Source organism: Symphodus melops, assembly GCF_947650265.1.
Source record: "Symphodus melops genome assembly, chromosome: 2".
Lineage (NCBI taxonomy): Eukaryota > Metazoa > Chordata > Actinopteri > Labriformes > Labridae > Symphodus > Symphodus melops.
This window is the reverse complement of record NC_136692.1, coordinates 17,140,611-17,155,847: the sequence shown is the minus strand read 5'-3', so window position 1 is coordinate 17,155,847 and position 15,237 is coordinate 17,140,611. Positions and strand designations below refer to the sequence as shown.

General features: G+C 39.5%; 1 protein-coding gene across 2 annotated transcripts in view; it reads right to left on the bottom strand.

Moving 5' to 3' along the window:
• lcor (ligand dependent nuclear receptor corepressor) overlaps positions 1-14,289 on the bottom strand; it is a 67,570-nt gene extending 53,281 nt beyond the window's left edge. Inside the window, exon 1 of one of the 2 annotated variants that reach the window (XM_079338225.1) lies at positions 14,108-14,289. In XM_079338225.1, coding sequence (XP_079194351.1) covers positions 14,108-14,204 — 97 coding nt within the window. In that variant the 5' untranslated portion in view covers positions 14,205-14,289. The remainder of the gene's footprint in view (positions 1-14,107) is intronic. The other variant, XM_079338226.1, reaches the window with a different exon arrangement.
• Positions 14,290-15,237: the final 948 nt, after the last annotated feature.

The following is a 15,237-nucleotide window of genomic DNA, read 5'->3' as shown; positions in this document are numbered from 1 at the left end:
TAAAAAACATGCCAGTCCTAATAATGGCGTGTGCTTTTGTTCATGGACCATCTGATTGTGATCTGTTGGCTAACAGGCAGATCGATCTTTAAAATCTGTGTTGTGCACTCCTAAATCTTTTGTCATTGATATACAGTTATACTTAGATAACACTGTGACTGTGCCCAAGAGAGCCTTAAACTGGTCATAAATATTCACCTTTTTGCAAATCAAAGGTGAGAGAGAGAGAGGGAGAGAGCGAGAAAGAGAGAGCAGAGAGTTCAATATTGACACAGAGGCCACAGAGCCTCTTTACATTAATATTAGATGATATTATCAGTGATATGGAGGAATGTTCTTTTAGTTAACTCGGCACACACACACACACACACACACACACACACACACACACACACACACACACACACACACACACACACACACACACACACACACACACACACACACACACACACACACACACACACACACACACACACACACAGGAAGTGGTTTACAACAGTCTATCCTTGAACTGTTCCCTAAACTGCATTCCTGCCTAATTTGTCTCAGCAGTCCAAAGGTGGATGGTCCAAAGACCTGCTGATAGGCCAAAACACACCTTAGTTCACAAAATTTTCAAGACTTATTAACCAAACATCCAAAACGCACATACTTTACGACAGTATGCCTCAAATAAGGTCATCCAATGCGCCACTGTCTATCTTAGCAGCAATTTTCTTTCTGCAAAAGCTGAAAATACCCTGAAAACTGTCTCAAGGATTTCTTATTTATAGCACAAAGTAATGTGATTGGACATGGCACCATTTGTTTCCCACCTGAAGCTTTTCCTGTAATTTATAGTTCAGCAAATATTTATTTATATCTTATGGTGATAAATGTTCTGGATGTTTACAACCCCTCATAATGTCATTTTTTTTCTTTCTTTTTTTTATGTTCTTTTTGATATGACTCACATGAGTTTGCCCTTGTGGATCTGATCTCTTACACTAGTTTATACAGGATCCTTCATGTGTACCACAGAGATCTCATTGTAGTGCTTAAACTGCATCACTGGAAGATAAATGCTCGAATCGTACAAGCCTGCAAAGAAAATAAGCCAGAGAGAATTACTTTACTGCCGCTTTAAGTAAATAACTACAAGTTAGAGAGGGAACAAATCTTCCACATCATTCACACTGTTGTAATCTAAAATGGCAACAGTTTTTTTACATGTCACAGCACAATTTGTTCTTCTCAATAGTTCATGATTTGACCACAAATGCCTGGACACACTTGTTTTTCTAATAAAAGACTTTCGAGACGTCTCTGAAAAGACTAAAGTCTGACTCTCTGATATCTAAAGACCTATAGGAGTCATAAATTGGAAGGTTTTGCTCATTATCTTGCAAGGTCACTATTTACAAGACTTCAATCAGATTTGAGTTCAGATTATATCCCATCATAAAAAAACAAACGATGAGGCAGAAACATGAAGCAACTTTTGACCACAGCTGCCAGTGCGCGCCAGATGTTTTTTTTTTTTTTATCTGAAGTGATTGAGGATGTAACATCAGCTGGGTTAGCATTACTAGCTAGTAGGCCGTTAACAAGATTTGTCTTTCCTCCTTCCTTCAAACTTTTCATGTAGCATACTTGATCTGTGTTCTAACAGTAAGCGAGCATCTCGCTAACTCTTGCCACTCATCCTTGACAACATCTCTGGTGGATTACCCCACATTTGTCTTATCTATGAGGTTTGCCGCATCTTGTTTTTTCAATGAAATTAAAGGATTCTTCTGTTGGAGAGAGAAATGCCTTGATGTGATTCCGATTTCTCAGTTCCAAGGTTTAATTGATACCGATTCTTATTTTCTTTCTTTAAAGAACTTTAATTGACATAACAAAAAAAAAATCTTTCCCCTGACGAAAATTCAACTAGACCTTTTATTAATCATGACCAACTGCACTTTACTGCACATTTACTAAAAGACAAATGTACAAATCTGTACAAAAAGAGCTGACAGTTTCAGCGATGCAGTTTTCTGGGAGTTTGTTCCAGATATATAGAGCATAGAAACTGAATGCTGCTTCTCCATGTTTGGTTGTGACAGACAGCAGACCTGTACATGACCTGTACATGTAACAATACAAAAGGATGATGTTATGTCTGAAATGTAATTTATATATGTTCATTTATGTTTCAAGACATTTAAAGTTAACCGTGGGAATCTAAGATCTCGCGGAAAAATGCTAAATTTATCGAAAAAATTCTACAATGGTTGACCCTTAAGGGTTTAACATTCAGCTGCACATCTACTTTGAAGCTCAGAAAGTGTTTCTCACCGCAATGCTTCTTGGGAGTTGAAGTTGATTTCTTCTCTCAGGTTTCTATCCAGACAATCATTAAGCTTTTAATAAACCATCGTAGTTTCTAACAGAGATTTTTTACATCCATACAGTTTTTGGACTAACTAACTAACTCTAGAGGCTGGTCATCCCTTACTGACATTTACCTCCACCCAAATATAACCCGCCTTCTTCACTCGCTGCCCCACCACCCCTTCTTTTTCTTTCTAAGATGATGTTTCAGAGGAATTTGTCCTTCTGGTTTTGACCCTTACATTCATTAGTACGGCTCTCAGCTCCTCAGCGTGCGGCACAGAGCTTTCATTGTTTCATTGTCAAAACTGCAACACAGGCAGCTGAAATATCCACACTGTATGAGCTTCCATGTTAATGAAGCAGAGAGAAATGTGTTTCATGCAGCTTTTTGAGGAAAGCATACCAAAAGACTGCAAATTAGTGTCACGGGGGGGGGGGGGTGCAACTGTTCCAATCCATCCAAGACATACACTGTCACTGTACACAATCTGGAACTTTGCATCATCTTACCTTAGTGGCATGAATTCTGTACATGCATGTAAGAAATATTATTACTAAGTAGAAGGAAGCATGTATAGCATAAAAATGAACGCAAAAGAAAATATGGAGGGAAATATAACCTGCCCACGCCTCAATTAAGTCTGAGACAAAAATGTCCCCAGCTGTTTGCACTGTCTGTTTGTGTGCGTGTGTTTGAGGCATGCACTCACTTATATGAAGGGGTGGTGTTAGAAAATGGACCAATAAAAAGTTTCTGAATATAAGTGCCTCTTTGCAGGAATGAAATGAGAATGTCTCAAGAGATCCTTTAGCAAACAGGGAATAGACGAGAGCTGATGAATTCTATTCTTCCTGCATTATAACATGAAGGACCTGCAGTGACACTGAAAGAAATCATATTCACAACATTTAAAAATACAACTACCGGTACTGCAATTAATAACAACAAAAATTAAGAGAAAGTAAAGAATGTGAGAGACAATAAGAAGAGAGAGAAGAGAGTAGATAAAAGCAAACAGGAAAGTCATTGAAGAAAAAAGGAGAACGCGATTAGAGGATTAACAGAAAGATACAAAGAAACAAAGGACAGTGAAGAAGGATATGGATGAGGAAATTATGAATTTCATTTTTTAAAGTGAACTAAAAGGGGAATAAAGAAGAGGACAGAGGAATTATAACAAGAAGAAAGAGAAGAAGGCAAAACAGGATGATGAAGAGGAGGGATGGAGAGGATGCAGAGAGGAGGAGATAAAAATATAAGTGACATTTTCTCATGGTGATGGGAGAGACGGCGGCAGCAGAACAGCATTTGTTGCTTGACCTTCACTTTTATTTCCGAGTGTGTGTGTTTGTATTTGTGTGTGTGAGTGTGCAGCAACTTGGTGGTCTTGACACCTAACTGAGGGTGACACGGTCACACACAAAGAAGAGCTGAGAGCCCCCAGCTCTGCCAGCCAGCCTGGCCCCTCACATAGCACAGCTGGCCCTGTCATCTCCACTTATCCTGCCCAGCTCCATTCTGCATGTACAGTAGTGTGTGTGTGTGTGTGTGTGTGTGTGTGTGTGTGTGTGTGTGTGTGTGTGTGTGTGTGTACATACAGTGCTATATTAAAGCCAGATGCATGGGGTCTGTGGGCATCAAGGCACATTAAATAATTTTACAGTCCAACTGCGATATGTGACCATAAATTATCAGCAGGGTTGCCAGGTTTGTGGTTCAATACTGCTGATGAATAAGCGTTATAAATCAGCCCTCATGGTTTGAGCTGCAACAAAAACAGAAGGTCACAAAACAAACCTTTTTTTTTTATTTTATTTCTGGCTGCATTGACCATATTTGAATGTCAGATGTTTTCCTTTGCCGTCTTGCTCAAGGTTGGAAGCTCAAAAGCTGTAATATTTCCATTCCACTGTGTCTCTATTGCTATCAACCAAAAATAAAGGTAATACAACAAGTGACTCACAAACAGCACTGCGCACACCTACACATTAGAGCAACTGTCAAAGCAGCGGGCAGTCTGTAGAAAAACCGAGAAAAAAACTGGGTGAATGACAGGCTGAAGGTTTGTAGACAAAGAAACAGAAATGGCTCGTATAGGTGGGAGCCAGGGTGGGCTGGAGGCAGTGTTGAAGAAACAGCGCTTATCGGAGAGAAAAATCTGCCGCTCTGACCTCTGAAACTTCTCAGTAAATGTATAGAACGTTTCAACAAAAGCCCCAACTGCAACAGTTTGATTATGTTTACAAATCATAAAATCATAAAAGAAATAATCGAACCCTCATTATCAGCTGCCTGCACTGTGAACCAAAGCAGATCATAGCGGCCCTACAATGTGTCAACAACACAGCTCCAATAAGTGCAAGGTGAAAAAACAACAGCATTTTTAGTCCTTTTTTTTTTAATGATGCTGTGTTATGAATTTTTAAGAAGCTTTTTGCCTCAAGCGGACTTTGGTGTATGACCCTGTTAACCCAACTGTGCGCTTAAAATTCATGGAGCAACCTCTATGTGAGCCTTTTTTTTTTTTTTTATAATTAATAGCAATAATTATCATAACAAAAGTTAAGTACACAACATTCTTCACACCAAACAAACTAAATAATAATGGTTTGGTTGAAATTGTTTTGGTATATGTAAAATATGTGAAAAACATTATTATTATGGAATACTGTAAAGCAGCATGCAAACAGGGTTTGTTAAGCACAGACCAAACCAGATGACAATCTCGTGACAAATAGGGTTCTGAGAGGGGAAATAAAGATTAGGATGCAAAAATGATCAGGATTAGTGTGTTTTGAGTTTGAAACAGTGTGGAACAAAATTTGAAATGGTTTAAAAAGCATGAAAACTTACAAAACCAGTTAATTATTTCACATTCTGTTCAAAATAATTTAACATCCTTGTACGGTGTGGCTGAACCAAAGACTTCTTCAATAACACAACTACTCTAAAATATCAATATTATTATCTGCCTCATAAATCCAGTATTGGTCAAGCTTTAGAAGCATTAAAGGAGAATTACGGGAAGTTGACAAAAACATCACGAGATCATGAAATCCACTTTAATGTAAAGCTGTCATTTAGCTCTCATCAGTATGTGGCTTTCAATTGATGAAGTGTGATCTGAGGCACATTTTGATACTGGTAGAAGCACTTTAGGAAACATTTTAAGGTTTTTTTGGAAACCTTTAATTGTCCTTTAATATCCATTAAAAACATTTCTCATGCAGTCACATGTTTCAAAGACCATGTTTCCAACAGATTTTCCTTCTTGTAAATATCAGATTTGTAAATAACAGATTTCTTTATACTTGTATAAAGCTGAATATATTCCCCTAAGTCAGCTGTATGAGGAGCTTCTTGACTGTTATGTGGATATGTGGAAGAATGACAGCGAGGTCAGTCTTCCTTGAGCGCTGTGAGTCAGACCCCAACACGCCCGGAGCTTCAAAAAACATCACAGGAGAACCTCCTCTGTTCTGCCCTTCACACAAAGACGCCTGTGTGCCTGCACCACACTGACATCGCCATGACACCGGCTGCGGTTGTTGTGTTGTTGAATGTGGCCGCAATGGAGACAGCTCTGAAATTGAGCTCATTGTGACATGGTGAAGATGATACTTTGCAGTTTGCAGCTGATAACGTCTATATTTGCTATGCTATTGAAAGAAAAAAGGAAACGAAAACGAGGCATTTTAGATGCAGAAAACCTTAGCCAAATGTTTTGAAAATCTTCAAATAAATGTTAATTCCTGCATTTTTCCAACCACTGCAATTATGCAAATTGTTGTTTTATACAATAGTATATATCAAGAATCTTTGCACTTTTACTCAGTTTCTCAGCACAAGCTCAAAATGCAAAAGAATAGAGAGAAAATTCATTTTCTTTCATTTTTTTAAAATCCTACTCCCGCATAGAGCCGTAATTTTCACATTGTTATGGTGAATTTGGCAAGTTAATCCAGTTGGGAATAAAGAAAGGAATAAAAAAAGTGTCATTTCAAATCTATACCCAGGTCTTTTTATTGCTATCATTAAAATTCTTATTAAACATGGCTGAAAATGAAGCAACATAAAGTAGAACACAATTGTAGCGAAAGGACTTAACCAGGAGATCCCTTTACTACAGATTTGTGTGAACACACCTGAACATCTTAAAAGACGTTTTTTTTTTTCCTTTTCTAAATAAATGAAAAAAACTGCCATTTTAAAAGCTAACCATGTGGTTATAGAACATTATTTTATTTAACCGGGAAAAAAAACTTATTGAGATTAAAAACCTTTTTTCAAGAGTATAAACTAACTCCTATTAACTGTGTAGTTAATAATTATCTGCTGGTTTTGTTCCCACCGAGACTAATAAAAGCCTAAGAGATTACTTTAACTGTAAAATTTACAACCTAAACTAATAATTAAAAGACCCAATATGATGTCCAAACAGCTTTATGAGGGTTTTCTGGTAAAAGACAAAAAAAACAAAAAAAGAGCTCTCCTTTCAAAATGCAGTTTTTCATTTGTGGTTAGTTATACAAAGACCAAATCTTCACATTTTTGAAGTCCTCCTTTTTCATTTCTGTGGCCTGTTGGTAAAGTTAAACCAGACACTTTTTAACTTTTCCTACTGTTCAATCAATTCATTTTTTATGTCATTCATGGCAAACATTTACTGTGCTTTGAGAGGTGATGACTTGGAGAGCCAACAAAACATTACCTGTGTTCATCTGCACTGCCTTGTCTCAGGTAAAACAATAATGACGAGCCATTCAATCTTTGAATTGCAAATAATCACTTGTTGTTTACGAGTCATTTGTTGTGCAAAGTTTGTCTGTCGTCTGTCCTTACACGGCTGGTCATGTAAAGGCAAAATTACCCCCCCCCCCCCCCCCCCCCCCCCCCCCCGTCTATTGTTCCCCCATCTGGCTCTCTCTTTCTTTAAGCAACCACATTTCCCAGGGTGCTCCTGTGGGCAAAACCAGCAGCAGTGGCCTCGCAACACTGTAATGCCCACTGCCCAGTGGGTGATGATTCTTTTTATTAAACAAACCAGCAAAGGTTGAACTCACACATACACAAAGATTTCATTCTAGTCCCTTCCTGCTGAATAGAGGAGTTACTTTTCATTCAAGCTGTGGAAACGCATTCATCTATTGTCTACTAATAGAGTGTTCAGGTAGTTTCCTGCGGACTGTCCCTTTAACGGTGCACCATGACAGCTTAACTCTGCTTAACTACCGACTGTTCAGCTCCATTACTATCTCATTAGCTGATTCCTCTTGTTCAGGAGTGCTGAGGTGCCACTTAGTGTTAATTAATTGTTAATGACAGAGTAGATGACGCACACTTTTAATTCAATGATATTAATACTGAATTCAAGGGAGGATGCAAACTTTTGCCTTCCCTTCTGGAAATAATAGGAATTGACCTTAACAGCGCACTTTGGAGAAATGAAGAGAAAAAAAAGCTGTCACTCTCCAAAAAATGTCTTAAGCCAGTACACAAAAAACAAACCTCGATGTTATTGATCAAATACTTTTAAAAGCAAAGTCTGAAATGTGACCTTCCACACAAAGGCTTCCATTATTAAAGAACACAGAGGAATTCAGAGAGAATTCAGAGAAGGTGGGTCAGAGTAAACATTCCTGCTGCTTAAAAGCCACGACAACTTTGTGTGTACTGTGTGTGTGTGTGTGTGTGTGTGTGTGTGTGTGTGTGTGTGTGTGCGCGTGTGTGTGTGTAAGTGCGCGTGCTTGTGTGTTTGTGTGTGTACTCCAAAGACAAACTCCTCTAGTGCATGAGCCCTCATGGCGTCAGTGTCGAAAGAACTGTATACCAGGGAGGTCAGGTAGCTCACATAACAAAAGAAACACACGCACACACCCACACACATACACACATATGCACAGACAATGGAAAGGTTACATAAATTTTGGGTTGGGGAAGGAACACTGTGTACAAAGTTTAGATGAAGGAAATGGAGGACTTTGGTCTCTGGTTCAAATGAAGAGAAGCAAAGAGGAAAAAAACAAAGGGTTGGCTCTTTGTTATTATTTAAACCCTGAACATTCGGATCAACACTTAACACTGTTTTCTGTTCCAAAAATTTAGGAACTTAATGTAAATAGAAATGTTGAAACTGAGAAGAATGCAACAGGGTATCTACATTACTGAAACTCATTTTTTGTTTCATCAACTGCTCGTTTATTTTACAGTTTGCCTGCTGAAGAAAAATAATGAAAGAAGTTGAATTCAGCTTTCAGGATAAACTAACTTACACTTCTGAGAGGCATTTAAGAGCAACAAAAAATGCTACCTGAACCTGAAAATAAAACTCCTAACTTGATTAATTTTTTCCCGTTTTGAAGCGGTCACACTATTCTGTGAAATATCAGCTTTTCTTCAACCAGGCAAAAATTTACTCAATATTCGGGTTTGAAGAAGCAGAATGATGACACGCGTTCTGCAAAAGAGCACAGAGCCCGGTGGTTGATTTCCTACATAAATAAGGTTCACACACACGTTAACACGCACACACACCTTCTGTCGACATTCGTTCAGTGCCAGTGGTGTATTTTGCTTTTCCACAGATTGCACTCAAACCCCCACCCCCCACCCCACCCTAAAGAGAGCAGCCCTCCTCCCACGAGGCTCCTGGTTGGCATGGATGAGCCCTCGAGATAGCTCCACAGACAAACACACACCAGACACACACACACACACACACACACACACACACTACAGCCAAGCAGCGTGCTTGTGTGAGTGTGTGTGTGAAGAGAAGGGTACACAGAGATTTACAGTGTTGGCAGAGGGTCCAGTTGATGGGTGGGACGGCTGCCACTCTCCCCGATAAATGTGCCATGTTTTGTTTCCCTTTCAAAAAAAAAAAAAAAAAAGCCATGAAAAGAATTAACAGGATGAGAAAGTAGCCGGCAGATCTCTGGGGGCGTCCATCTGTCCATTACTGAAATAAAAGACGTCCGCTCGGAGGGGAGGAGGCATGCTGGAGGGATTTTGTGGACTTGATAAGACAGGGATTTGACTCTGAGTGCACCGTGTAATCGAGGGAGTACAGATATAGAGAGATAGATGGAGAGAAAAGAAGGAAATCTGTTCACTTAATGACGCACTGACCACAAAAGGATGATCACGCACGTGGCAGATTTAATTGGGAGATATTGCAGTTTTCAAGAGTGTTTGGCCATGCTGTCAAATGTCAAACCTCCTGAAAAATCAGCACAACACTTCTCCATCTTATTCTTTACTGTAGAAAACATGTGGCTGATAAGTGATGAGTACTGCAAACTTGAAAACTATCAGAGCTCCCGTGATCTGAATCTTTGAGCGTTGAGCTGTCAATCATGATATTCCAGCCATTTCATAATGCATAAAATAATTAATTTTAATTGAAAAAAACTCAATGAACACTTCACCATTAATTGGACAGAAAAGAACGGCTTGTATTGACAGAAACCGTGTTGGAATAAAATTTGAATGCTTCTTGAGGCTGTGGGGTTGGGTATGTAGTATGCTTGTGTTTTTCATTGGTATGTGCTCCTTTGTTACATGCAGATTGTTGTTTACTTTAATTGGGTTATTTTTGTACTTTGGATGCAGATGAATGTGTGCAGCAATTGGAGACCAAGACAAATTCCCCCAAGGGTACAATAAAGTGTTTCGTATCGTAACCCATATCCCAGCAGTTAACATGGAGGAAATGGAGCTCATGACATATACTGTACTTCAGCCAGTCAGAAGGAGGGACTCCAAGTGTTTTGACTCACATCTCATCCATCTTTTACAGCCAATTGTTCTCCTGTATGCCACCCCTACATAAGTTATTACCCAAGATTCGACTCACCAGTCAAAAAAAAAAAGAGAAAAAAAGGTCTGGACCGCCCCAGCAAACATGTACAATATCCACAATTTCCTGTTGTGTGGGTCATGTCCCAAAATATTTCAGGACCAGAATATCAGGAAATTGTATAAAAAGTGTCAGGAATTGATGCATACGTGGAACTATGACTGCAAGGACCTACAATTCTGGACAGGAGTCAAAATTAGTAACCTGATTGCTGATCAAGAGAGAGCTTGGACCTAATTTTAAAAAACACTTTAGTCATGATTTAGCTGAAACAAAGGAAATCTGCCACTTAGATTTACACCTCTGTCTCCCTGTATCTCTCTCACCTTCTTTCTCTCTCTTTCTCTCTTTGCTGCAACCTTTGAGCAATCAAATTGGCTGCACTCTCTTACCCAGAAAATGTGCCAAGGGAATCAACAGTTGGGCTGTAATTGCTACTAACTAATAATGTTAACCTTTTCTGTGGCATATAGACCGACTTTATTATCAGAACAGCAGCGAGCAAGAGGACGAAGCGACAAGCTGCATCTTCTCACATCACAGAGAGCTGAGAGAGAATGTGAAATGTCCACCTGTGTCACCTGACCTTCTTACATCAAATTATCAAAATGTGCTTCATAACGAGACAGGCTCTTAAGTTCAAGTGTGACTAACAAGTCACAACAAAGGGCAACTGAATATGTCATGCCGGCAGATATTTTGAAGCTTCATGGGTGTTTTTAAATATTTCCATCTTAATTTGTAGAGTTTAAAGAAAAGGACACTTAAAATAAAGCTTCCAAAACTATAGTTAACCTTTTTTTCCCTTATTGGCTGAAATCATTAAAATTGACCATGCAAGTTGGAACAACAAGTCAGTTCAACAATAAGCCTATTTTTGATTCTTAGAGACAAAAATCTAAATATTCACTATGGTTAGTTTCCTATTTTAGGGGTGTTTTAAGACTATTGAAATCTTTTCTCAATGTGAAATAAATCTCCTCCTTAAAAGGATTTGTTGATGATGCTGTTTTATTATATAAATTAAAATCAACATATTAGGGTTTTTGACTGAAGCTTAGACAAAACAGAATATTCCTCTCTTCTCTTGAGTAATTTTGAGTCTTCTCGGATTTTTTAACACATGAGCTGAAAGTCATTATCAAAGAATGATTTTTTTTTTTTTTTTTTTTTAAATCTCTAAGTCAATTTTTAAACTCAAATGTAAACCATTGTCCATAGTTAAAATCTTTGGCTCTTTGTAAACGTGTGCTGCTTTTTATCTGAAATTAAAGTTAATTTAACATACTTTTACAACATTTTGTTACTAATTGAACTATTGACTTCAGGAAAAACTGTCGCTTGCAACTCTCAAAAGTTGTCAAAGGCCAATTGCAACAGTTGCTGCTCTAACACAATTGCTAGAGCAGCAACTACCATATTTTAGTTAATTAGTTGATTTTTATACATTTAATCAACTTGTTTTTGGTTTTAAAAAAATGTGTCTGAGCCCAACATGATGTTTAAATTGCTTTTTTTTGGTCCAGTATTTTAAAAAGAACTTTTCTTTGCAAAATGAAAAGGCTACAAATTCTGACATTAGAACACTGGAGCACGTGTTTGACATGTTTGCCTGACTATGATGAAAGTTAGAGCCCCATAACTTTTAGTCTTAAAACGATTCAATTAAACCTAAAACAAAATGCAAAACTATACACTCCTTAACTTGTACAGGCAACACACTCAGAGACAAAGTGATAAGCCAATAAGAATTAAAACAACTTCCTTCAATGTTCCCGTTTCTTCCCGTCAAACAGATAAACACGTCAGACTTCAATCTGAGTGCTGATAACTTCTACTGCGCTTGGTCATAAAACTCATCACACATTGCAAACCAATAAAGAGTAACATGCAGGAATAAAGAAATATGTCGAACACACACACACACACAGCACCAACAGCAGCTTAAACTGAGCACTAAAGAAATCTGAAATACCCCACTGTGAGTTCATTATTCTGCTTTGCGTAATGGTATATCCCCTGTGGTCTCATATTGGTATTACTGCATGGATTCAAGGTGCACATATAGTGAGTTTACAGTGTGTTCATATTCTTTTGGTTCCAAAGAACTTTATTTAAATATTGTGGAGGCTTAAACTCACATATATAAGAATGACATACTTAGGCCTTAATATGTTTGTCATTATAGTGAAACTACAACCATCCAAAATGTGCCTCAGCAGGACTGAGCTCTGAATCCTCGACTACTTTTAACATCAACCCAATGACCCAGTATATCCTTAAAACAGCACTAATTAGAAAGAAAAACAGATGGCATTCAAAAGATAGAGCCCGAAAATAGGTTAAATAATGGAGTAAAACACATTCTCTGCCATAATCTCAAAGAAAAACCCCACAATAACAGAAGTGCATTATGGAGGAGACGCCTTTTGTTTACATTTGCTGCTTGTGATTCCTTATGGCTCTGCTGATCACACCATCCAGAGGTCAGAGATTACCAACCTTTTAATTCAACACAAGCCTACATCCTCTCATTAGAAGGTTTGCTTTCTAAAAAGCCCCTCTTGCCTGCGCTGGAATCAGGCCATGTGAGTTATTATAAAACGCTCGGATGGGTAAGTAGGTGACAGGTCAGTGCTCAACATCTGGACAAACAAGTGCGTCCAAAAACAGCCCGAACATCTCCACCAGCTCCACCATTGCTGCTTGATGCTGAGATGTTACGCTTTACACAGTCGATAAAAGCCAGATTAGGAGCCGGGCATGGAGCCGAGGAGACCCGCAGAGGTTACGAGATCAGATGCGAAGAGTGGATGATAATCTTGCCATAACATCGGGAGGTCAGTGTAACCGGATTAAAGTGAGCTAATGAAATACACCAGAAATGGAGGATTGGGAGGAGGAGGGGGTGTGGTTGGGTGGTGGGTTAGATGTATAGATAAGAAAATCCAAAATAAAAACCGAGATGAACTAATGGAAAGCGATGAGAGGTTGCAGAGTGGGCTTTTACAGGAAGGACAAAGACTGACATGCGCTGCTTCTGATTGTGCAGTGACACAGAGATCACTTAGTCATAATAATTTTAACATATGGCCAAACAAATATGTCTTTATGCAAACTGTCGGGCAAATCTCCACCGCAGACTTTTCTCCAAATCCACAGCAGCGCTTGTCAACAAGTACCAAACCCGGTTTATAGGCGATCACCGCTGCTTTTCTCCCTGTCGACCCCTCGCCTACACCTCCCCCCTAAAATACAAAATTATTCCCACTGAAATTTCCCCCAATGCAGCAATGCGCGCGCCCAAAAGCCGATTTCCAGGGAAGTAAAGGAAGAGGAGGAGGCGGGGGGAGGCATGTTTGGAGATTGAGAGCGCGCACCGCCCTCCCCCCTCGTCCAAAAACTCATCTCAGGTTGCGCGCACGCGGGCACGGGTCTGCCTATAGATGGGGATCTGATTGGCTGAGGCGCAGCTCCGTCTACACACGTGACACTCCTTGCTTACAATAAATAAACAGCTATGAGATAATGTATTTAAGTCCCCCGTGGCTCGAAAGCGCATACTTTAAATAAAACAAAACTCATTATCAACACAGCCATACACACTCTTGCCAGGTAAAAAAAGCCGGCAATAAAGCAAGCACGAGTGCAGAAACTTAGAGCAGAATGTTTTTGGTTGTGTCCTGTGGGAGGCAGGCAGCGCCAGGCAACAGCCCCGCGGAACAAAAAATGACAGCTCCTTAAGAGCCTATAGGTTTCAGTGGACATTACATTCGCAGGTCTCTGCTCCAGATTCAAAAACACACTAGTACAAGGACCGGCACGCTTCGGCCGCCCGGACCACGACACACACGCGCACACACAATGCCAAGAGAGCTTACCTACACAGTGAATGAGTTTGTGCCTCCAAGAGTCAAGTTCCTGCCGAAAGCCGCGCCTCTCTATCGTGCATTGCTGCCTTTTGCACAGACTCGCCATTTTCTATCGGCCCCTCCCGTGGGCGCGCACATACTGCTGGATGCTTCCCTGCGCGCACGTCACTGGTGCTTTTTATTCTAGGGCTGGGTGGAGTGAGATATGAAGGGGACGGGGCTGCAGCATCCCCCTTTCTATAGCGCTCATTCGTCCCACCCACCAAAAGCGCACCCTCCTCCTCCTCCTCCTCCTCCCTTCATCCCCCCCAGCATCTCTGCGCGAGGATGTGCTGTCATTGGAGGTTTAACGGGATGTTTGTCTGTTTAATGTTGTATAGGGTACAGCACATGGCGCCTGTGATCCAAATTTGCCATGGCTCAAAGCTAAGTGTGTCAAAGGGCGCGGGCGTGCCGCGGATTTAAAATGTGCATAAAGAAGCTGCATTGTTTCAATTAGTGGATATACGTTTCAGTGCAGCAGGCTATAGGACTATGCACAGAGGGGCCATGTTAACAAAATTATACAATCAACAATTTAGAAAGCTTCAGTGTAAATAAGTTGTTTACTGAAACAGTCAATTCAGTTTCACTTAATATTAGCCAATGGAGGTTCTCTTTAATGGATCGCCCATCTTTCCTTACTGGCCCCTTAATGAATAAAACAAAGCTGAACTATTTGAATGTCTTGAGTGCAATAGGTTATAGGATTATTTCCCCCCATTTTTTTAGTTCCGGGCTGTTGATCATTTATCTAAGAAATATTTAACTCAAACGTCTTTAAGGTAAATTCAAGTTGATTGGGGCATAAGATTGAATGGTAGAGTATAATAAAAAAAAATCTTTGCTGATGAATGAAAATAAAAACTTTTTTTGAGCCCTATATGTGATAAAGTGAAAATGTCATGACCTCACTTGTGTGACTTTATGGGCTTGGCAAGCCAATAGGTACAGAATGACCTGCAAAGAGAGGTGAGGAAAATTACAAAGCCTAAGCATAGTTTTCAGCTGAAGGTCATAAAATGCACCAATTGTGAAAATCAGCAAAGATGCAATACTGATGTTTAAAATAACAATTTAGCAATTGAATGTTTTTATTA